The sequence below is a fragment of the Oryx dammah genome, unplaced genomic scaffold (genome assembly GCF_014754425.2).
Source record: "Oryx dammah isolate SB20612 unplaced genomic scaffold, SCBI_Odam_1.1 HiC_scaffold_29, whole genome shotgun sequence".
Lineage (NCBI taxonomy): Eukaryota > Metazoa > Chordata > Mammalia > Artiodactyla > Bovidae > Oryx > Oryx dammah.
The window spans coordinates 76,800,538-76,825,668 of NW_024070213.1; the positions used below are offsets into that span (position 1 = coordinate 76,800,538).

At 36.4% G+C, this 25,131-nt stretch overlaps 1 protein-coding gene across 2 annotated transcripts in view; it reads left to right on the forward strand.

Annotated features, from left to right (window-relative positions):
• LRRK2 (leucine rich repeat kinase 2) overlaps nucleotides 1-25,131 on the forward strand; it is a 223,726-nt gene that overhangs the window by 60,512 nt on the left and 138,083 nt on the right. For both annotated transcript variants that reach the window (XM_040233495.1, XM_040233496.1), the window contains exons 15-21: nucleotides 2,208-2,352; nucleotides 2,482-2,621; nucleotides 4,928-5,056; nucleotides 5,131-5,301; nucleotides 14,318-14,576; nucleotides 19,464-19,652; nucleotides 24,638-24,756. In XM_040233495.1, the coding sequence (XP_040089429.1) occupies nucleotides 2,208-2,352; nucleotides 2,482-2,621; nucleotides 4,928-5,056; nucleotides 5,131-5,301; nucleotides 14,318-14,576; nucleotides 19,464-19,652; nucleotides 24,638-24,756 (1,152 nt within the window). The remainder of the gene's footprint in view (nucleotides 1-2,207; nucleotides 2,353-2,481; nucleotides 2,622-4,927; nucleotides 5,057-5,130; nucleotides 5,302-14,317; nucleotides 14,577-19,463; nucleotides 19,653-24,637; nucleotides 24,757-25,131) is intronic.

Sequence of the window (25,131 nt, forward strand, 5' to 3'; positions counted from 1 at the left end):
GTCCAACTAGTTCATCCTAAAGGAGATCAGTCTTGGGTATTCATTGGTAGGACTGATGGTAAAGCTGAAACTCCAGTACTTTGGCCACCTCATGTGAGGAGTTGACTCATTGGAAAAGACCCTGCTGCTGGAAGGGATAGTGGGCGGGAGGAGAAGGGGACAGCAGAGGATGAGATGGTTGGATAGCATCACTGACTCAATGGACATGAGTTTGAGTGAATTCTGGGAGTTGGTGATGGACAGGGAGGCCTGAGGTGCTGTGATTCATGGGGTTGCAAAGAGTCGGACATGACTGAGTGACTGAACTGAACTGAATGGGACTAGATGCCATGATCTTAATTTTTTGAATGTTGAGTTTCAAGCCACCTTTTCACTCTCCTATTTTACCCTCATCAAGAGGCTCTTGAGTTCCTCTTCACTTTCTGCTATTAGAGTGGTATCATCTGCTTATCTGAGGCTGTTGATATTTCTGCTGACAATCTTGATTGTACTCTGCATAGAAGTTAAGTAAACAGAGTGACAATATATAGCCTTGTCTTACTCTTTTCCCAATTTTGAACAAGTCAGTTGTTCCATGTCCAGTTCCAGCTGTTTACTGCTTGACCCATCTATAGATTTCTCAGGAAACAGGTAAGGTGGTCTGGTATTTCCATCTCTTTAAGAATTTTCCACAATTTTTTGTGATCCACGCAGTCAAAGGCTTTAGCATAGTCAGTGAAGATGAAGTAGGTGTTTTTCTGGGATTCTCTTGCTTTTACCAGGATCCTGCACATGTTGGCAATTTGACCTCTGGTTCCTCTGTCTCTTTGAAGCCCAGCTTGTACATCTGGAAATTCTTGGTTCACATACTGCCTAAACCTAGCTTGAAGGATTTTGAGTATAACCTTGCTAGCATATGAAATGAGTGCAATTGTACAGTAGTTTAAACATTCTTTTGCATTGCCCTTTGGAATGAAAACAACTTTTCCAGTCCCATATCCACTGATGAGTTTTCCAAATTTGCTGACATATTGAGTTTAGCACTTTAAAAGCATCATCTTTTAGAATTTTGAATCTCTCAGCTGGAATTCCATCACTTCCACTAACTTTGCTTGTAGTAATGCTTCCTAAGGCCCGCTTGACTTCACACTCTAGGATGTCTGGCTCTAGGTGAGTGACTACCTAGCACATCATGAAGAGCACCATGGAAAAGCAGAGTGTAAGAGTTAGGTAAATGTCACAGACATTGAAAGAGGGGAGGTGTGATTGTGATTGTCACATGGTTGGAAAGAGTGTTATTGATGGTTTTCTTCTTAGTCAATGAGAAGGATGGCCTCAGAAAAGTGGTGGCTTCTATTAGAATAACTGTCAAATAATATCAAAACCTGGAAGAATTGAATTTAAAAGGTTGGAAGAGATTAAGATTCTTGAAACATTTGTGTTAAAGTACTAGCCCTGACTGCGCTGTGCTTTGTTGCTCAGTCGTGTCCGCCTCTTTGTGACCCTATGGACTGTAGCCCATCAAGCTCCTCTGTCCATGGGGATTCTCCAGGCAATAATACTGGAGTGGATTGCCATGCCCTCCTCCAGGGAATCTTCCTGACCCAGGGATCAAACCTAGGTTTCCTGCATTGCAGGCAGATTCTTTACTGTTTGAGCCACTAGGGAAGTTCTAATCCTGACAAGTTTTAGCTATGTGACTTGAGCTCTTTTTCCTGCATCATTAAAGTTGGTGAACCTATTGTATGAAACTTGATGGGGAATAAATGAAGTATAGCATGTAAACATATAAAGAGTAAATTCTCAGTTAGTATTTTCTATGATGAGGGACAGCATTGCATTTTTATGGTTAAGAGTTTAGGTTGTGACAGCAAATGTCTTTGACTTGGTATCTTAGCAGTGTACAGTCTACATTCAATGAACTCATCTTTTAATAGGAATCATATTAGTATATATTTAATAAGGATGCTCTGAAAAGAAAACCATGTGAAATTATTTAGTACAGTGCCTGGTGAAGAAGAGGTACTTAATAAGTGCAAAAATGTTAGTTCTTATTCTTAATAATAAATAAAAGTAATTAGTGATACAAGGCAGAATCAAAAATGGTAATTTTATTTGGACTTCTTAGTTTATGTTTCATCAGCCTATAAGCTGGCTTTAACTAAGGTAAGTATTAAAATTCATTTTTTAACACAACAAATTTTCTTAATTTTCCTTTTGACTTTTAGTTCATTGGAAATCCTGGGATTCAGAAGTGTGGATTAAAAGTAATATCGTCTATAATACATTTTCCTGATGCATTAGAGGTATTATCCCTGGAAGGTGCTATTGATTCGGTGCTTCATACTCTGCAGATGTATCCAGACGACCAAGGTTGGTACAACTGAAGTCAGGATTTAGATTTTTATAGGCCTTTAGCTATTAGTTGAACATGTTTAAATTTTTTCTTCTGTTTTGAGATTTAAAACAGTACATTTTATTTTTTTTCTTTTATTTTTCTAGAAATTCAGTGTCTGGGTTTAAGTCTTATAGGATGTTTGATTACAAAGAAGAATTTATGCATGGGAACTGGGCATCTGCTGGCAAAAATTCTGATTTCCACCCTACAACGATTTAAGGATATTGGTGAAGTACAGATAAAAGTATGTGCATTATCTTGAAGGGAATCGAGATCTTGTACAGATTTCTCTTTCAGAGCAGCTGGTGTAACTCCTGCTTAGCATTAATGAGTACTTTCTAGTTAATTGAAAACCATTTATCATTTCATAGTATTTTTATTATAGTAGATGAAGAGAATTGGGTTGAATTTTAAAATATCATTATGTTTCATTACTAAATCTCTCAAATTAGTACGTTTGTCTTTTCTGTGAAAAAGCAGAGCATGTGCTGAAGAAATTTCAGCTAGGTGAGCTTTATTATCTTTGTTGTTGTTCAGTTGCTCAGTCATGTCCAACTCTTAGTGACCCCGTGGACTTGGACTGAAGCACACCAGGCTTCCCAGTCCCTCACTATCTCTTGGAGTTTGCCCAAACTCATATCCATTGAGTCAGTGATGCCATCCAACCATCTCATCCTCTGTCATTCCCTTCTCCTCCCGCCCTCAATCTTTCCCAGCATCAGGGTCTTTTCCAATGAGTCAGCTCTTTGCATCAGGTGGTCAGAGTATTGGAGCTTCAGCTTCAGCCTCAGTCCTTCCAATGAATATTCAGGGTTGATTTCCTTTAGTATTGACTGGTTTGATCCCCTTCCTGTCCAAGGGACTTTTATTTGCTTAGATTTTAGATAAATAAAAGTTACAATTATTATGAAGTTTTATTTGAGCTGCTTACTTAGTAATTTTTCCCCTTAATTTTGTTCTTGCAGTGAAACAATATTTTAACCATTCTTCATTAAGCAAAATTTAAAATGCAATCTATAATTAGCTGTCTATGAGGAATCCAGGATATTGGTTTAGGATTAATTCAGGGAAGATGAAGTAAATTGTTTCAGAGTACTTTTATTTTAATGTTAACAAAACAAATTTTTTTTTTTAAGAATTTCTACCTTGGTTGTAGTGTTTTTGGTAATGAAGTTTACAAATTTCATAAACCATACTCAGCAAATATTTTCAAAATTGGCAGCATTGGCCAGGAGTGAAAATGTCTAAGCTCTGATCTTTGCACAAATATTATTAGTAAATGGGAAAATACATGTAAGATTTTAAATTATAAAGTGCTAAACATATAGCATTTCTGGATTAGAACCAACAATGGGTTTTATATATCTTCTTTCTGTAATGTGCCTGAACCTAGGACTAAAGCCAAGACAGAATTGATTATAAGTAATCTGAGGTAAATTATTTTGTGCAGTCATGAAGCTCTCACTCAGTATTTATTCATCTAGGCATAAATTTTAGAATTTTTATGTAGAGACTGTAAACTGTTGACCAGTGGGCTAACTTTTGCCTGCCAACATACTTTATTTGACCAGCTCAGTGCTTGTAAGCTGTTGAGTTTGGATTATCTGCCTTCTCTGTGTTTGTATGCTCTGCTTTGCTGCTGCATCCATTTGTCTGCAGGGACTTCTGCTCTAGAGGTGGGTGGGCCACATGCTTCTTGTCAAATGTTAGGAAGCATTTATAGAAACTTAGCATCTTAAGAGCTCAAAATAATAATTTTTAACATTTAGATGATCTCATTAATATATTTTGGAAAGATGAACATTTTAAAAGTAAAACTGATCTTTGGTGAATGTACCCAAGGTATATAATAGGCAAGTCTAAAGTTCATTCTTTCTTTAAAACATCACATAAATAAAGCCTAGACAACTTTTTGAGTGGTTCTAAAAAGTAATGGTGTGTCCAATCAGTTCCTTATAAATGATTTGCTGAAAGGATGTAAACCTCAGAGTGTCTTTAGAGCTTTTCTAAAATGTTCTCAAGATGAACACAGTCTAGGAGCTCACATTTGTCTGAGATTAAAATTTCACAAGATAACACAAAAAATTGTTGGGGGAAGTGTTAGCCTCTTTATAGAACTTGATCTGCAGTCTTGTATTAAAGAACTCAAGTCACTGATTTATTTGGGTTTGTGGCACTGCTGACTCTGCTGTCTAATCCTGATTAATATCTAACTTCCAACCTGTAGGTATGGCTTTAGGCAAGGAATCTTTAAAAGCCAAATTTTGGTAAATTAGGTGTTTTAGGTTTTTTTCCTGTTTGGCTAGATGAGAGTTTAGTATCTTATTCTCTGTGTGCATCTTCTTATTTCTTAGTAATGAGAGAGCAAGGTGTATTTATTACATTGTTTCAAAGTTTATAGCTTTAAAGTACAAGCCCAATAAATGTATCCACTTAGCTAAGTGAACACCCCAAGTTTTAAGTACTGCATACAGTCTCTCTTTTGTATCATTTGTTTATTCTTTTTTGTCCATAATTACCTTGTTATTATTAATTTTGTCACACTTTCAGGGGTTTCAGACAGTCTTGACGATACTGGAATTGTCAGTGTCTTTTTCCAAGCTACTGGTGGATTACTCCTTTGATTCAGTAATATTCCATCAGTTGTCCTCCAGTATCATGGAGCAAAAGGATCAACAGGTACAATGTTTTTTACATGTATTCTAACTGTTACACATTTCGCTGACTCTAATCCTCATTTCCATTCTTTTTAGTTTCTAAACCTTTGTTGCAAGTGCTTTGCAAAATTGGCTGTTGATAATGAGTTAAAAAGTGTGATGCTGGAGAAAGCATGTGATCAGAATAACAGCATCATGGTTGAATGCCTGCTTCTGTTGGGAGCAGACGCCAATCAAGCAAAAGAAGCGACTTCTTTGATTTGTCAGGTAAATATTCAAAGATTCACTTTTGTCTTTTATTCTATGACCCTGCTATTGTATAGCTCTTACCTACATCATATGATTCTTCATTACAGAATTTATCAGTTTATGGCCCAAGTGCTTGTAATTTGTAGTAGGGTTTAGATTCATAGAGTTTCAGAAATAGGGTATTGCTTTAGGCATTATCGTCTAATCATTCCCTTTACATGTTTACCTACTTTGTTAAGATGATAAATAACTTTTAAATGTGTCTCCTACTGTGCATCTCTGTGTGAATCACTCTCCAGGAACACACCACACAGTTATCTTTTGTTTCGATTCACCTTTTAAGTATTTTCTTTCTGTTTTCAACTTCTCTGTCTAGAAAGTTCTGCCTTCAGGGTGACCACAGGTGGCCTCGTAGCCTGTGCACTGCACACTCTGGGGCCTGTTCACATTGACAGCCCTGCTATGGGCCATCCTGCGGTAGCGTGGCACTGTGGTTGTGCCTTCCTTCTCTCCTTTCCCTCATGTACTGCGCAAACACATCTATGTAATTCTTCTGCTCTGCCTTCAAAATATAAACCAAATTATTTGTCCTCAATAAAGCTCTTCCCACACTTCCTGACCTCCATACAAAATAAAGATTTACTTGCTGTGTAAATCCATGACAATTTTTGTACACTTCTTTATAGTTTCTGAGTTGTGTGAAGGTAGAGATATACAGTGTTCATCTGTGTATCATTCAGGATATCTAACTCACTGTTGTATATACAGTAGAAACTGAATTAAGTATCAGAGTACATTACATATCATTTCCAGTTTGTCTTCACCATATAAATTTTAGAGTTTGCAGTAGTATTCAGGTAGCCCTATGTATATTTTCTAAATAATAATATTTCCAACAAAGCAATTATGTAGTGATTTAGTATGCCTTATTGACTGGATGAAGCACAGCTGGAATCAAGATTGCTGGGAGAAATATCAATAAACTCAGATATGCAGATGACACCACCCTTATGGCAGAAAGCAAAAAAGAACTAAAGAGCCTTTTGATGAAAGTGAGAGGAGAGTGAAGAAGTTGGCTTAAAACTCAGCATTCAGAAACCTAAGATCATGGCATCTGGCCCATCACTTCATGGCGAATAGATGGGGAAACAATGAAAACAGTGAGAGACTTTAGATTTTGGGGCTCCAAAGTCACTGCAGATGGTGACTGCAGCCATGAAATTAAAAGATGCTTGCTCCTTGGAAGAAAGCTACGATCAACCTAGGCAGCATATTAAAAAGCAGAGACATTACTTTGCCAACAAAGGTCTGTCTAGTCAATGGCATGGTTTTTCCAGTAGTCATGTATAGATGTGAGGGTTGGACTATAAAGAAAGCTGATCACCAAAGAATTGATGCATTTGAACTGTGGTGTTGGAGAAGACTCTTGAGAGTCCCTTAGACTTCAAGGAGATCCAACCAGTCCATCCTAAAGGATATCAGTCCTGAATATTCACTCGAAGGACTGATACTTAAGCTGAAGCTCCAATACTTTGGCCACCTGATGTGAAGAGCTGACTCATTGGAAAAGACCCTGATGCTGGGAAAGATTGAAGGTGGGAGAGGAAGGGGACAACAGAGGATGAGATGGTTGGATGGCATCACTGACTCGATGGACACAAGTTTGAGTAAGCTCTGGGAGTTGGTAATAGACAGGGAAGCTTGGTGTGCTGCAGTCCATGGGGTTGCCAAGAGTCAGACACGACCAAGTGACTGAACAGAACTGAACTCAATGTGCATTCTTAAATAACCAACAGAGTGCTGTGTTTTTCAATAATTTACTTCTAAAGCCTCACTTTATTTAATTTTCCACTCACCTATGTGTTCAAATCAATTTGTCAACCGTAAGATTAAGGTAGTACTACTTAGCAATCTACATAAAAAGAAATTGAACATGTAACTCATTTTCATGCACAGTTAAGTTATTCATTAAAACCAAATACATAATCAAATTATTTAAATTTAGTCAAATTTCATCTAAGCAGGCGACATTGAAAATAGTTGCTTCTCTGTTATTAAAAGTAGTTGAATCATTTCCTTCAATAATTTAATTTTTTATTGTATTTCTTTTGTGTGATGTTCAGATCATTGTGTTAATGTTACTTGGATATGCCAGAGAACTGAAAAGGAGCTTCCTCCAGGTCTTTCGTAGGAAAACAACACACCTAAAAGCCCTTAGGTACAGTTACTCTACATTCTGCTCAGGGACTGCTTTCTACTTTTCTCCCAATTTATTCAAATCTTTCTGTACAAAAGGCTTTTTATTTTCTTCTTCCCAAATTCTTTTGAACTTAATGTGCTTATTTATATCTTTTCTTCTTAAAATCAGATCTTTAAATGTAAAGAATTTATCCTGATTGTCAGAGATTATTTATATCTAACAAATAGTAAACATTGATTTTTGTGAGTAGACTGTTTGAACACACCTTATTTTGTTCAAAGTAGCATAGTCAAGACTTAGCCAGGTACCAGTGTTGCATTATTCAGGGTGGCGTTAATCTTGTTAGGCTTTGGGAGGATTAATATTGGGTATGAAAATGCATGAATAGAGACATGAAAATAAGACTTATCAGGTCATGGTGGGAAGAGCAAGTATAATGAATTCTGAATAAAAATAATAGCAAGCTCTTCTGTGGTATTCATTGCCACCTGGGCCCTGCTCAGAGTCCTTTACTTAGTAAAATCCTGACAACAACCTTAGGAGTACTCTTGCTACTGCTGTTGCTAAGTCGCTTCAGTCGTGTCCGACTCTGTGCGACCCCACAGACGGCAGCCCACCAGGCTCCCGCATCCCTGGGATTCTCCAGGCAAGAACACGGGCGTGGGTTGCCATCTCCTTCTCCAATGCATGAAAGTGAAAAGTCAAAGTGAAGTCGCTCAGTCGTGTCCGACTCTTAGCGACCCCATGGACTGCAGCCTACCAGGCCCCTCCACCCATGGGATTTTCCAGGCAAGAATACTGGAGTGGGGTTTATCTTATTAGGCATGTGAGGAATTGAGGCACAGAAAGATTAAGTAACTTGCCTGAGGACTAACTTTAACTTTCCAGGTAAGTAGTGGAAAATCTGCCTCTCTTGTGCCTGCTTTAGTCTCTTGTTTACATAACAGATTCATGATAGTGGTGGTGGTAGGGGAGAGAGTTGTACATTCATTCTTGAATGCTAGCTTAAAGTAATTGGCTTTGATTGTAAGCTGCATTATTTATAAATTAGAGTATGAGAGAGAAGATGGGAAAAGATATTAAGTTGTACTTTGATTATATATATTTGAATTATCCCCATTATTAAAATACAGAACTGTGTATGAAAGTGTTGATCTCTTAGTCATGTCCAACTTTTTGAGACCCCGTGGACTGTAGCCCTCCAGGGTTACATGGAATTCTCCAGACAAGAATACTGGAGTGGGTTTCCATTTCCTTCTCCAGGGGATCTTCCTGATCTAGGGCTCAAACCTTCGTCTCTGACATTGCAGGCAGATTCTTTTACTGTTTGAGCACCAAGGTATCTGAGCAGTTTTTTTTCCCTCTCGTGAATTATTTTCCTAATTTTATTTTATTCTTTTATCTGGTATAAAAGACAAATATTTCTCTGTTCATCCTGGGTTCGATCCCTGGATTAGGAAGATCCGCTGGAGAAGGGAAAGGCTACCTACCCACTCCAGAATTCCATGGACTGTATAGTCCATGGGGTCGCAAAGAATCGGACACGACTGAGTGACTTTCACTTTTACTTTTCATGTCACTATATGTCAGAAATCATCTTGGATAGTTTGGGTCCCCCAAGGAAAATTCTGCTATTAAAATCTATTGAGCATCTTCTCTGTGGAAAGCACACTGCTTAAAGAATCTAACAGGGGTGTCCTGCTTCAAGATAGTTTCAAAGTGTCACTTGGAAGATAAGGGAGTAAACCATAAATCACCTTAATAGAAGGTAGGCAGTAAATCTCATAATTTAGAGATAAAACTTTTCTGGACTCCAAGAGAAGGCATTTATGATTGAGGTTTTTTTAGCCTCTCCTTCCCTTCCTTCCTTTCTTTCAAATTTCCTGTGGGCCCTTAGTGGATTTTTTGTTGTTTTTCAGTCACTAAGTTGTGTCTGACTCTCTGCGACCCCATGGACTGTAGCCTGCCAGACTCCTGTGGATTTTAGTAGTTCTCTAAGTTAAATATATTCTGTAGGCATTATGCTAGGTTACAGAGGTACAAATTGAATTGCAGTAGCATCAATGCCTTTCATTCTAGTTATCAAACAGATAAACATGTCTGGTTCAATGTGCTAAGTGCTGTGTTAAACAAAATGGGATGGACTCCTGAGGAGGAAGGGTGTGTAGCCTGGGAGGTTATAGCAAGGATTTAGTGCAAGAGACTTTAAAGCTATTCCTTCAAGAATAATTTTTTTTTTTTCCTGGATGAAGAACAAAATTAGACATTGGAGGCAATAGAAGCAGCATAAATGAGGTTTGAAAAATTGCATGTTGTATTTGAGGGAGTGTCCTGGAGCAAAAGGTTTTAGAAGATTTTAAAATAGTACAATGACTTGATTATATCTAGACTAGAAAAGTACTATAGTGGTTTTTGGGAGAACAGATTGAAGATAGGGGTGTTCCTGAAGGCTGATGGGCATTTAGCTGATTCCATCAAACCAGAGCACTGTCCCCTCAAACTTCTTGTTCAGTTCAGTCACTCAGTCGTGTCTGACTGTTGGTGACCCCATGGACTGCAGCATGCAAGGCTTCCCTGTCCATCACTAACTCCCAGAGCTTGCTCACATTCATGCACATTGAGTTGGTTATGCCATCCAAGTATCTCATCCTCTGTCATCCCCTTCTCTTCCCGCCTTCAATCTTTCCCAGCATCTTGGTCTTTTCAAATGAGTCAGTTCTTTGTATCAAGTGGCCAAAATATTAGAGTTTCAGCTTCAGCATCAATCCTTCCAATGAGTATTCAGGACTGATTTCCTTTAGGATTGACCTGTTGGATCTCCTTGCAGTTCAAGGGACTTTCAAGAGTCTTCTCTAACACCACAGTTCAAAAGCATCAATTCTTTGGCACTCAGCTTTCTTTATAGTCCAACTCTCATATCCATACATGACTGCTGGAAAAACCACAGCTTTGACTAGATGGACCTTTGTTGGTAAAAGTAATGTCTCTGCTTTTTAATATACTGTCTAGGTTGGACATAGCTTTTCTTCCAAGGAGCAAGCACTTTTTAATTTCATGGCTGCAGTCACCATCTGCAGTGATTATGGAGCCCCCAAATATGTTTGGACACACGTTAATTCTGAAGAATTCGGGAATTTCCCTCAACCAACTTTTGCCCCTGACCTGGTACCCTGAATATTAAGATCTTTCCTTTTATTTATTTAGACTTTTAATGATATATTTAATTTAATCAATACTTTCACAATATTATTAAATGAGTTTGTGATATATCCAAACTATTCAACGTGTGATCAGTATAAGGATTATTAATGAGATATTTTACATTTTAAAATACCAGGTCTTCAAAATCCAGTGAGTATTTTACTCTTACAGCTCATTTGATGCTTACAGCAAATTTCAAGTTGCTTAATAGACCACATTGGGCTTCCTTGGTGGCTCAGACTGTAAAGAATCTGCCTGCAGTGTGGGAGACCTGGGTTCGATCCCTGGTTTGGGAAGGGCATGGCAATCCACTCCAGTATTCTTGCTGGAGAATTCCCATGGACAGGGAAGCCTGGCGAGCCACAGTCTATGGGGTCGCAAAGAGTCAGACACAACTGAGTGACTAGGCACACAGTAGACCACATTGGATGGTGCCAGTCTCTAGGTCCCACCATGGCTTTTCTGGTGGTTAGAGGGATGGGAAGAAACAGGTTTTGGCCCACAGGAACCATCACCTCTGATTAATCTCTGCTCCTTCCTTAAAAAAAATTAAAAAAATCACTTCTTTTTAAACTAATTTTTATTTTTTTAAACTTTCTTTATTATATAAAATTTTGAACATACACCAAAGTGGAAGGAGTAGTGTAATAAATCCCTACAAATCCATCAGTTATTGTCAAGAATTATCAATACATGTCTAATCTCATCTTGTCTGTATCATTCTCACATTGCTTCTCCATGTTTTTTTTTTTAATATGGTAGATTCTTTTTGGTTATTTAAGTACTATAGCAATATATACAGGCAATACCAAACTCCCTAATTATTCCTCCTCCCCAGGTAACTGTAAATTTATTCTCAAGTCTATGAGTCTGTTTCTGTTTTGTAAATAAGTTCATTTGTATTACTTTTTGGGGATTCTGCATATACTGATATTATACAATATTTCTCTTTCTCCATTCATGTTACTGCAAATGGCATTATTTTGTTCTTTTTAATGGCTGAGCAATATTCAAACATATATATGTACCACAGCTTCTTTATCCACTTCTCTGTTGATTGACATTTTTGTTGCTTCCACGTTTTGACTACTGTAAACAGTGCTGCAATGAACTTTGGGATGCATATATCCTTTTGGACCACGTTTTTCTCTGGGTTTATGCCTAAGAGTGGAATTGCAGGATCATATGGTAGCTCTATTTTTAGTTTTTTAAGGAACCTCTATACTATTTTCCACAGTGCCTGCACCAATTTACATTCCCACCAACAATGTAAGAGGGTTCCCTTCTCTCCATACTCTCTCCAGCATTTATTGTTTGTGGATTAAAAAAATATATATATGTATATATATATATATATATTTATTTATTTATTTTGGCTGCCTTTGTTGCTGCACATAGGCTTTTTCTACTTACAGCAAGTGGTGGCTACTCTCTAGTTGGGGTGTGTGGACTTAATGTAGTGGTGGCTTCTTTGGTTGCAGAGCATGAGCTCTAGGGCATGTAAGCTTTAGTAGTTGGGGTGCATGAGCTTAGTTGCAAGGCTTGTGGAATCTTCTGGACCAAGGATCAAACCCACATCCCCTACCTTGGCAGGTGAATTCCTAACCACTGAACCCCTTAACCACCAGGGAAGTCATCTTCTGTGGATTTTTTGATGATAGCCATTCTGACTGTTGTGAGGTGATAACTCATTGTAGTTTTGCTTTGCATTTCTATATTAAACATACTGAACATCTTTTCATGTATCTCTTGACTGCCTGTATGTTTTCATTGGAGAAATGTCTATTTAGGTCTTCTGTCCATTTTTCTAAAATTTACAAAAACAGCTCATGAAGCTTAATATCACAAAACAAATCACTCAGTTAAAAAATAGGCAGAAAACCTAAATAGATATATATTTCTTTTTTAAATCATTAATATTAGGTTGTGAAAGGACCACAAGCTTTGGAATCTGCAGATGTGATTTCAAATCCAAGTGTATTATTAAGTAGCTCTAAGATTTTGGACAAATCACATATTTTTCCTAAATATTCATCTATAAAATGGGAGTAATACTTTTTATGGCATAGAGTTTTTAAAAAATAATTGGAGATCTTGTGTTTACAGAAGGTAGCACAGTACCTGACATCATAATTTTATTACTTATGATTTCATTCTTGTAGTTAATAATGTTAGATTCCATTGCCTTTCAGAAGCTTTAGTTGGGGTTGGGCCAGTGTGCTATGCTGCAGGTTGCTAAGGCTTTTCTCTGCTTACTGTGGTCATTCTAGTTTTTGTAGCAGTTACCATGTTAACCCACTTTGAGGACATGCTTTGAAAACATAACTTTCAGAGTAAGGTAGAAAACTGAGAGGCAACATATATCTTTGTAGAAATTCAAATTCTTGTCCTGGAAATCCACTGAGTGATGACTGTCCTTTGCATGTGACATTGGTGAATTTAATATTTATATGTACACTTAGTTATTCTATATCACAAATGAAGGAGAGGCATTTGCCAAGTAAATGAAGTAGCATTTGCTATGTTAAGGTATCAGTTTCCCAGATATCATCAAATAAGCAAACAAGTCTAGAAAGTGTGAGAAATGTGTAAATTGATGGAGCCTCAGGTATTTTGACTTCAAGCCTATGAGTTTTACTTCATATCATGTTGTCTTCTTCATGGTAATGGGCTCTCACATGGCAGATTTAATTTATGCTGCTCTGATATTTATGGTGCTAATCTTATTTTATTTTCCTAATTTTACTTCAAGAAAGAGTTTTGCCTTATTTTGTTTGATTCTAAATTTAAAGACCAGAAATTGAAGAAGAACGACAGAGCCTCTTGATGAAAGTGAAAAAGGAGAGTGAAAAAGCCAATGAAAGAGTCAACTTTCAAAAAACTAAGATAATGGTATCCAGTCTCATCACTTCATGGCAAATAGATGGGGAAACAATGGAAACAGTGACAGACTTTCTTTTCTTGGGCTCCAAGATCACCACAGATGGTGATTGCAGCCATGAAATTAAAAGATGCTTGCTCCTTGGAAGAAAAGCTATGACCAACATAGACAGCATATTAAAAAGCAGAGACATTACCGACAAAGGTCCATATAGTCAAAGCTGTGGTCTTTCCAGTAGTCATGTATGGATATGAGAGTTGTATCATAAAGAAAGCTGAGTGCTGAAGAATTGCTGCTTTTGACCTAAGTGTTGGAGAAGATTCTTGAGAGCCCCTTGGACAGCAACGGAGATCAAACTAGTCAATCCTAAAGGAAATCAGTCCTGAATATTCATTGGAAGGACTGATGCTGAAGCTTCAATACTCTGGCTACCTGAGAGAAGAACTGATTCATTGGAAAAGACCCTGATGCTGGGAAAAATTGTAGACAGTGGAGAAGGGGTTGACAGAGGATGAGATGGTTGGATGGCAACACCAGCTCAATGTACATGAGTCTGAGCAAGCTCCGGGAGTTGGTGACGGACAGGGAAACCTGACGTCAGTGGGGTTGCAAAGAGTCAGACACAACTGAGCAACTGAACTGAAAATTTAAAGATGTAGGGGAAAGTCACACCAAGTTTGATTATCAGTATTATAAAGGAAAAATGATTTTTTAAAATATATATATGCTTACCTTCTCTTTTTCTTTAATAGGTATGTGAGAAAGCAAGCAGTCCCAAACTGGTAGAATTGTTACTGAATAGTGGATCTCGTGAGCAAGATGTTCGGAAAGCTCTGACAATCAGCATTGGGAAAGGCAACAGCGAAATAATCAGCTTACTCTTGAGGAGGCTTGCCCTGGATCTGGCCAATAGTAGCATCTGTCTTGGAGGATTTTGTATGGGAAAAATTGACCCTTCCTGGCTTGGTCCTTTATTTCCAGATAAGACATCTTATTTAAGAAAAGAGACAAGTAAGGATTTCCGAGAAACTTCTATCGAAGGCTTAATTTTAGTAGTATTTTTAAAAATCACTAATCCTTTAGTTTTCGTTCCATTTGGTACAACTTAAGGCAAAAATATTGTGAAGGCTTAGCTTTTTTTTTGATCATGAAATACTTGAAATTGACATTATACTTAAGTTCCTTATGACCCAGCAAATCCATATTTTATAAAGATAAATCATAACTGAGATATTTCTGTGAGGTTACCTTTCTTTGTTAAGTATTTTAGTTTTTATTATAAAATAATCTATGTGCCTTTAAAAATAGAAAAACTTAAATAACATAAGGAAGAAAATAACAGTAACTTACTGTTTTACCTATAGGTAATCAATGTAGATTATTTTTTTCTGTGGATTGCATATGAATTAAAATATATGTGTAGAAATATACATATGTATTTTGGGTTTTCAAGTTAGTATACTTTGCATTTTACTTAAGGATGTGTTTTCTAGTTAATATAGGTCTTGTATCTAGTAAGTTGTGAGTTAATCATTAGTATCTTTACAAGTGCATTTCAAATAGAAAAATTTGGTTATAAATTATGTTGATAAGCATAAGTGGAAACAGGCATGTCATACATTATTGATATAAATTCAAATTGTCCTTTTGTAAGGAAACTTTGGCAAAATCTGTTAGTGTTATGGGGCTTCCCTGGTGGCTCAGATGGTAAAAAATCCACCTGCAATGCAGAAGACCCAAGTTTGAGTCCTGAATTGAGTCCCTGAAGAAGAAAATGGTTACCTACTCCAGTATTCTTGCCTGGAGAATTAAGTCTGGTGGCATCACAGACTTAATGGACATGAGTTTGAGCAAACTATAGGACATAGTGAAGGACAGGCAAGTGTGGTGTGCTGCAATTCAAGGGGTCACAAAAAGTGACATCACCTAGTGACTGAACAACATTAATATTTTAAATGTACATCCATGTACTTTAATAAAGTATATGTAATTTTTTTTTAATTGACATTTTAGGAATCAGTGAACTAAAATGGACCGGAATGGGTGAATTTAATTCAGTTAACCATTATACCTACTACTGTGGGCAAGAATCCCTAGAGTAGCCCTCAAAGTCAATGAAAGTTCAAAATGCAGTACTTGGGTGCAATTTCAAAAATGACAGAATGATCTCTGTTCATTTCCAAGGCAAACCATTCAGTTTCAGTCCAGTTGCTCAGTAGTCCCTGACTCTGCAACCCCATGGACTGTAGCACGCCAGGCCTCCCTGTCCATCACCAACTCCTGGAGTTTACTCACACTCATGTCCATTGTGTCAGCGATGCCATCAACCATCTCATCCTCTCTCATCCCCTTTTCCTCCCAGCTTCAATCGTTCCCCAAATCAGGGTCCTTTCCAGCGAGTCAGTTTTACGCATCAGGTGGCCAAAGTATTGGAGCTTCAGCTTCAGCATCAGTCCTTCCAATGAATATTCAGGAGTGATTTCCTTTAGGATGGACTGATTGGATCTCCTTGCTGTCCAAACCATTCAATAGCACAGTAATCACAGTAATCACAGCAAACCATTCAGTATCACAGTAATCCAAGTCTATGCCCAAACACCAGTGCAGAAGAAGCTAAAGTTGAATGGTTCTATGAAAACCTACAAGACCTTCTAGAACTAACACCAAAAAAAGATGTCCTTTTCATCATAGGGGAATGGGATGCAAAAGTAGGAAGTCAAGAGATACCTGGAGTAACAGGCGAGTTTAGCGTTGTAGTACAAAATGAAGCAGGGCAAAGGCAACAGAGGCTTGCCAAGAGAACATATGGGTCATAGCAGACTCCTCTTTCAACAGTGCAAGAGATGATTCTACACATGGACATCACCACATGGTCAATACTGAAATCCGATTGATAATACTCTTTGCAGCCAAAGGTGGAGAAGCTCTATATAATCAGGAAAAACAAGACTGGGTCAGATCTTGAACTCCTTATTGCCAAACTTGAACCTAAATTGAAGAAAGAGGGGAAACCACTAGGCCATTCAGATATGACCTAGATCAAATACCTTACAGTTATACAGTGGAAGTGACAAACAGATTCAAAGGATAAGATCTGATAAACAGAGTGCCTGAAGAAATATGCACAGATTTGTAACATTTTACAGGAGGTAGTGATCAAAACTATCCTCAAGAAAAAGAAATACAACAGTGATTATCTGAGGAGGCCTTACAAATAGCTGTGAAAAGAAGAGAAGTGAAAGGCAAGTGAGATAAGGAAAGATATATCCATGTGAATGCAGAGTTCCAAAGACTAGCAAAAAAAGATAGGAAAACCTTCTTCCGTGATCAGTGTGAAGAAAGAGGAAAACAACAGAATAGGAAAGACTAGAGATCTCTTCAAGAAAATAAGAGATACCAAGGGAACATTTCATGCAAAGATGGGCACAATAAACTACAGAAATGGTATTGACCTACAGAAGCAGAAGATATTAAGAAGAGGTGGCAAGAATACACAGGAAAACTAGAAAAAAAAAAAAAAAAGATCTTAATGACCCAGATAACCACAATGGTGTGATCACTCACCTAGAGCCAGACATCTTGGAGTGCGAAGTTAAGTGGACCTTAAGAAGCATCACTATGAACAAAACTAGTGGAGGTGATGGAATTCCCGCTGAACTATTTCAAATCCTAAAAGATGATGTTGTGAAAGTGCTTTACTCAATATGCCATCAAGTTTGAAAAACTCAGCAGTGGCCACAGGACTGAAAAAGGTCAGTTTTCTTTCCAATCCCAAAGAAGGACAATGCCAAAGAAGGTTCCCGCTACCGCGCAATTGCACTCATTTCACCTGCTAGCAATGTAGCAGGTGAAATTCTCCAAGCTAGACTTCAAAAGTACATGAACGGAGAACTTCCAGATGTTCAAGATGGATTTAGAAAAGGCAGAGGCACCAGAGATCAAATTGCCAGTATCCATTGGATCATAAAAATGCAAGAGAATTCCAGAAAAACATCTACTTCTGCATCATTGAATACATGAACACCTTTGACTGTGTGGATGACAACAAACTGTGGAAAATTCTTCAAGAGAAGGGAATACCAGACCACCTTACCTGCCTACTGGAAATCTGTATTCAGGTGAAGAAGCAATGGTTAGAATTGGAAATGGAACAATGGACTGGTTCCAAGTTGGGAAAGGAGTATGTCAAGACTGTATATTGTCACTCTGCTTATTTAACTTATATGCAGAGTACATCATGTGAAATTCCAGGCTTGTTGAAGCACATGCTGGAATCAAGATTGCCAGAAGAAATATCCATACCCTTAGATTCAGAGATGACACCACCTTTATGGCAGGAAGCAAAGAGAAACAAAAGAGCCTCTTGATGAAGGTGAAAAAGGAGAGTGAAAAAGTTGGCTTAAGACTCAGCATTGAGAATACAAAGATCATGGCATCCAGTTCCATCACTTCATGGCAAAAAATGGCAAAACAATGGAAACAGCCTATTTTCTTGGGCTCCAAGATCACTGCATATGGTGATTGCAGCCATGAAATTAAAAGACACTTGCTCCTTGGAAGAAAAGCTGTGATAAAGCTAGGCAGAATATTAAATAAGAAGCAGAGACATTACTTTCCAACAGAAGTCTGTTAGTCAAAGCTATGGTTTTTCCAGTAGTCATGTATGGATGTGAGATTTGGACCATAAAGAAGGCTGAGTGTCAAAGACTTGATGCTCTTGACTGTGTTGTTGGAGAAGACGCTTGAGTGCAAGATCAAACCAGTCAATCCTAAAGGAAATCAGTCTTGAATATTCACTGGAAGGACTGATTATAAGGATCCAATACTTTGCCCACCTGGAGTGAAAAGGTGACTCATTAGAAAAGCCCCCGTTGCTGTGAAAGACTGGGCAGGAGGAGAATAGTATGTCCAGAAAAAAAAATCCAGAAATGGATTCTCTGATTGCCTTTGGGGACCTTGGGAACTAATGCGAGATGATTAGATTCCATGTTTTTCACTTCAGCCAGTCTCATGCGAACAACCTGCTTAACTTTAATCTTTGTTTTCTAATGGAAGGGAATTGAGGACCCTTTGAAGATATGAAGGGAGATTTACATTCACTGTATTCTTTTGGTTCTGTATGAAATTGTTTACAAGTACTGACAAGTCTTTCCTAATATTGCAGGGCATAGCCTTAAATTTTTTGACAGCTGGTCTGAGTAAAAAACATTTTGAATTCAAAGCTTTAAAGTATTTTCCAGGTAGTACTTGACTGAATTATGTATACATGTTGTAATGTGAGCTATAAGAGTAATATTTGAAGAAAATTTCCAGGATATATTTAGGACAATGAGAACTGTGTCAACTTGTGTATTCATTATATCACTTAATATAAAATTTAGTAAAATAGCAAGTTAGTTTTGAAATCTTATCAGATTTCTTAGTAGAATGAATCACTTTTCAAATAGTTTATAAAAATAAACATATCATTTATTATCTTCTGTGTCCTCAGTGTTATTCTAAAAACTTTATGTGCATCATTTTCTTTAACTTTTTCTGTAATCCTGTGCTGTGTGTACTTCCCAATTAGGATACTGACACTAAGGCAGCCTGTACAGCTTGCAAGTAACTTGAACACGGGCCTGTCAGGCTTCAAAGTCCAGGCCCCTTCATGAGTCAAGTTAGTTTTATAATGGCTCAGTTTTGTCACCTGCATGAAAGCTTTGGGTAAATTTTTATGACTTTAAAAAAATTTAAGTTTATTACCTGCTACTTGATAGAAGTTATGATTGTCAAGTGACTTGAAAGTAAGAATAAAAATTTCTCTTAACAGTATGAAACTATATAAGGAACTTTGATATGTTTATATTTGTGTAATTACTGATTTCTAAGAAGTTGTTGATGTATCTTTATTTTTAGATATAGGATCCACCCTGGCAAGGATGGTGCTCAGACATCAGATGAAAAGTTCTGTGGAGGAAGGAGCTGGCTCAGGCAGCAATGGGAATTTTTCTGAAGAAATGGTTGATAAATTTGATGAATGGACCTTCATTCCTGAGTCTTACGTTGACAGTGTGTTTGGTCAAAGTGATGACCTGGATAGTGAAGGTGATTATTTCAAAACAATTGTTTGCTTTATGCTCTAATATATATATACACACACACACACTCTGGCATAGAACCATGGAAATTGAGACAAAAACCTGATTTACTTCATTTAGAAAAACTTGAGGAAAACTATATTCACTACTTAATGCTTACTGTTTCTTAACCATTAGTTGAGGCAATGAAGAAAATATATATCTGCACTTTTAAGTGTTATTGTACTCCCCCAAATCAGTGAATGGTGGCTATTGCAGTGAAAACACTGACTCAGACTTGAATTGGATTTCATATTCCATCACTGCCTAGAACCTTTTGTGGTTTGTGTAAACCTGTTATCCTTATTAAAGGTAGTGTTGCTAACCTTCCAGGATTATTTATAGGAATTTGGAAAAAATGTATGTGAAGTGTCTGAGAGAGTGCTTGCAAATAGGAAGTATATTATAAATATTTTTATGTTTACTAGAATTAAAAATAATATTTTAATAACTCATGAGATAAAAAATTGACATGGTAAGATATTAATGGCAGTGATTAATGCTGACATTTAACATAATGCAGTTTGGCAAAAATGGGGTGAGGTGATTTTTTAAAATAGTATAATTAGTATGATTGAAAACTTTGGGTGACAGAATAAACGTATCTGAGAAGGTGATAAGTAAGGATTATTCCAAAAATTTAATGTCTCAAGTTCAAGTATTTTTAAAAACTAACTTTATTGAGATGTAATTAGCATACAGTAAAATATGCACATTTTAAATGTATATTTTCATTTATATACCCATGTAATCATTACCACTGTTAAGTTATGCAACATTTCTGTCATCCAAAAAAGTCCCTTTACATGCCTCTTCCAAAAAACCTGCCCCCTACTGCTGGTCTGCTTTCTGTCACAGTACACTAAATTAATATTTTCTCAACTTTCATATAAATAGGATATCTATTTATCTCTGGCTGTTTTCTGAAGTGGTTATACCATATTATACTCCCATCAAATATACAAAATTACAATATACAAAAATTCTAGCTTCTCTAAATGTTCATCACACTGTATCATTTAGTATTGTATGTCACTTTAACTTTAGCCATTCTACTGAGGGTGTAGTCCTAGCACATTTGGGCTTAATTTTCATTTCCCTGGAAACTACTGATATTGAGATTATTTTCATGTTCTTACTGACCATTCATATATTTTTTTGCAAAGTTTTTGTTCAGATCATTGTTAATTTTTAGTTGTGTTATTGTCTTATTGTGCTATTATAAGAGTTCTCTAGATATTCTTAACAGAAGTCCTTTGACAGATATATGAACTATAAATATTTTCTATCAATTATAGCTTGTCTTTTTTATTTTATTGATATTTTTCAAAGAGCAGAATTGTTCAATTTTAAAAACTGCGGTGTTTCAGTTTTGTTCTTTTTTGATTTGTGTTATTTTTATATCATTTAAGATATCTTTTCCTATCTCAAATTAGTGAATATTTTCTCCTGTGTTTTCTTATACAAGTATGAAAATCTTAGCTTTTACCTTTAGGTCTATAATCCATTTTAAGTTAATTTTGGTATAAAGTACTAGTGAAGAATTGACATTTACTTTTTTCCACATAGATATTCAGTTGTTTTAACATAATTTGTTGTATATACTTTATTTCCTTGTTGAGTTAATGGCATGTTTGTCTAATTTAATTGACCATATAGATGTTGTTCTATTTATGAATTCTTTATTCTGTGCAATTGATTTAGATCATTATCCAAAGCCATACTCTCTTGACAACTTTAACTTAATAGCAGGTCTTGAAATCTGGTAGTATAAGTTCTCTGGTGGTATTCTTTTTAAAAATTGTTCTTATTATACTCGTTCTTTTTTGCATTTCCATATATTATATTTTGAATCAATTAATTTTATGCTGGGATTTTTATTAGAATTAAATATACATTTAATATAAAATTAATGTATAAATAATATTGTATTGAATTAACATCAATAAAAATTGCTTTAGATTAAATCTATAAATAAATGAGAGAACTGATGTTTTAATGAGTCTTCTGAGATATAAATGTAGTATTTATTTCTGTTTATTTGTATTTAAATTTCTACCTCCAGCGTTTTGTATTGCATGTTTTTTGATGCTATTGTAAATAGTATTGTTTTTAAATTCATTTCCAATAATTCATTCACTGCTGGTTTACAGATATGTGGTTGATTTCTTTGTACATTAATGTATTATATGGGCTTGCAAAATTCATGAGTTCTAATAGCTTTTTGTTGACTGCATAGATTTTTTTCGATGTTCACAATAATGCCATTTGCTAAAAAAGATTTATTTCTTCCATTCTAATCTGTCTTTTAAAATGTTTCCATGTCCTGTTGCACTGGCTAAAATCTTTAGTATTATGTTGAATAGAAGTGGTAAGAGTAGGCATTGTTCCCTGGTTTCCAAACTTAGAGGGAAGGCATTCAGTGTCTCATCATTAAGTATGATGTTATCGTTTTTTTTTTTTTTAATAGATACTCTTCATCAAGTTCAGGAAGCTCATTTCTAGTAATAATTTGCTGAGACTTTTTATCATAATGGGTGCTGGAAAATGCTTTTTTGCATCTGTTGCAATGGACATATTTTCTCCCTGTATTCTGTTATTTAGTTTATTACCATGATTTCTCATGTTAAACCAAACATGTTTTTCTGGGATACATATCGCTTGATTATGGTGTATTATTCTTTTAAAATATTATTTGATTTTCTAAAATTTCATTAAGGATATTGCATCTGTGAAGGATATTGGTCTGTATTTTTGTTTCCTTGTAACTATGAGAGTAATGCTAACTTCTTGAAATGAATTTAAAATTGCTCCTGACTCCACTGTTTTCTGAAAGGTTTTTTGTAGGAGAGGTCTTATTCTTAAATGTTTAGTAGAATTCATTAGTAAAGCCTTGTATGTTAGGAATATATTTTTGGTGCAGAGGGGGAATATTTTTAATTATAAATGTAATCAATTTACAGTTATTTTGATTTTCTATTATTTCTTTTGTCAGTTTTTATAATTTGAAACTTTCAAGAAATCTGTCGTCTTTATATGTTACCAGTTTGTTTAATGATACTTATAATAATTATAATAATTCTCTTATTATCCTGTTAATGCTTATATGATCATTAGTGATATCTGATCTTTAATTCTTGACATTGATAATTTTTGTCTTTCTTTTTTTCCCTTTTTCAGTCTCACTTAAGAGTTATCAATTTTACTGATCTTTTTCAAAGAATCAGGTTTTTGCTTCATTTGTTTTCCTTTCTGTCCATGAGTCTGCCCTAGAACTCCCATCTAAATTAATCTCCATGAACACTGATCTCCATTTCCTCATCTCAGGAAAGCTACTGGACTTTGTTTAAATTCCTTTTCACTGCCTATAGCCCTTAAATTGCCTACAGGCAGGAAGCTAGGGTGCCTAAAAGGTTCACATAATTTGTTTTCATTCTTTCAGGGATTACACAGTCCTACACTGTCTGCAGCCCAATATCTGTGTGTGTGTGTGTGTGCGCGCGCGCGCGCGCGTGTGTATGTGCTTGCGTGCGTGTGTGTGCGTGCGTGCGCGTGTGTGCGTGCGTGCGTGTGGTAAGTCGCTCAGTTGTATCCGACTCTGTGACCCCATGGGCTGTAGCCCACCAGGCTCCTCTGTCCGTGGACTTTTCCAGGCAAGAATACTGGAGTGGGTTGCCATTTCCTCCTCCAGGGTTTGAACCCGTGTCTTTTACATCCCCTGCACTGGCAGGCACCACCTGGGAAGCCCAAAGGAAGTTTGGTCAAGGAACCTTGGGCATCCAACTGATTCTAGAGCACTTATAAGTTAGCCTGTTGTTTAGTAGCTAAGTTGTGTCTTGTTCTTTTGTGACCCCGTGGACTGTAGCCCACCAGGCTCCTTTGTCCATGGGATTTCCCTGGCAATAATACTGAAGTAGGTTGCCATTTCCTTCTTCAGGGGATCTTCCCAACCCAGGGATCAAACCCACGTCTCCTGCTTTGGCAGGCAGATTCTTTACCACTGAGCTACTGGGAAGCTCATGTCTGAAACCAATTATTTTTTAAAAAATTGCCCAACTTTCTAGTTATTTGTTGTGGGGAGGTTAAGTTCAGTGTTTGTTATATCAGGGCTGAAAGAAGAATTCTCTTTAAGTGTTTTTAAATAAAGGATAATATCAGAAATGCAGCTGCAAAAATGACTTGATTTTTGGTTAGGTAAGTTTTACAATTTGTTTTGACACAGTTTTTATGCTTCAAAGATAAAGAGTGGTAGAATTTAAAATAACATGGTTCTCAAAAGTGGCTCTACATTATTTATCCTTAAGATATAACTTAGCCTTGATCATTATTTTCTTGAAAGTCTATAATTTTAAAAGCAATTCCCACCTCTCTCTCAAAACAATACTGCCAGCTAAACTCATTGTATTTATTTTAATGTAATTTCATGAATTAAACTACACAATATGTAATTAAATAAAAATGTACTTAAACTTGCTGAGTGTTAAAGTGTGATTCCAATATTTAAAACAAGATTTGAAAAATTTTTAAGAAAAATTCAGAGAAACAGAAAAGAATAACACTGATCAGATTTATGTATAAACTTTCTCTGCTTCTAGGTATTAATTTTAGCACTTGTAACTATATTACTTTTTTTTTTTTTCTTGACTTTTTCCTGCCATACTGTGAGCTCGCTTAAGGCCTGGGTTACTTTTCTTGTTTATCTTTATCCTGCACTTAGCTTCTAGTCTTGTGACAGCCATTCAGTAAATAGTTGTGGATGAAAAAAATGTTGAATTTGAAAATGAAAAGCCAGCATAGTTTATCTTTTCTACTTTAAAGATGTTACAAAAGGAATCGGGTAAATTCCATTCATGAAAATGTGCTTAAGAATGTTTTGTGATTGAACGGTGATGCTAGCATCTTATGATTAGGTCAGCATTTTTTACTTGCCTTTGTATTATTGTTTAAAAATAGGAAGTGAAGGCTCATTTCTTGTGAAAAAGAAATCAAATTCAATTAGCGTAGGAGAATTTTACCAAGATCCTGCCTTGCAGCGTTGCTCACCAAATTTGCAAAGACATTCCAGTTCATTGGTAAGTTATATTGTAAAAACTGTACTTAAATATTGTATATTTTGTTTGATATTCTTTTAATAACTGAAATTGTGTGTCAAAGCTAGATACAGAAATTCCCTAATGTGTGAAAGTGCTCTCTCTGTATGTATATGAAAGTGAAAGTTGCTCAGTCCTGTCCAACTCTTTGCGACCCCACGGACTATATAGTCCATGGAATTCTCCCAGCCAGAATACTGGAGTGGGTAGCCTTTCTCTTTTCCAGGGGATCTTCCTAACCGAGGTATTGAACCCATGTCTCTCATATTGCAGGCAGATTCTTTACCAGCTGAGCCACTATATATATATGTATGTATATGCATACACACGCACACACACACGTGTGTGTGTGTCTGT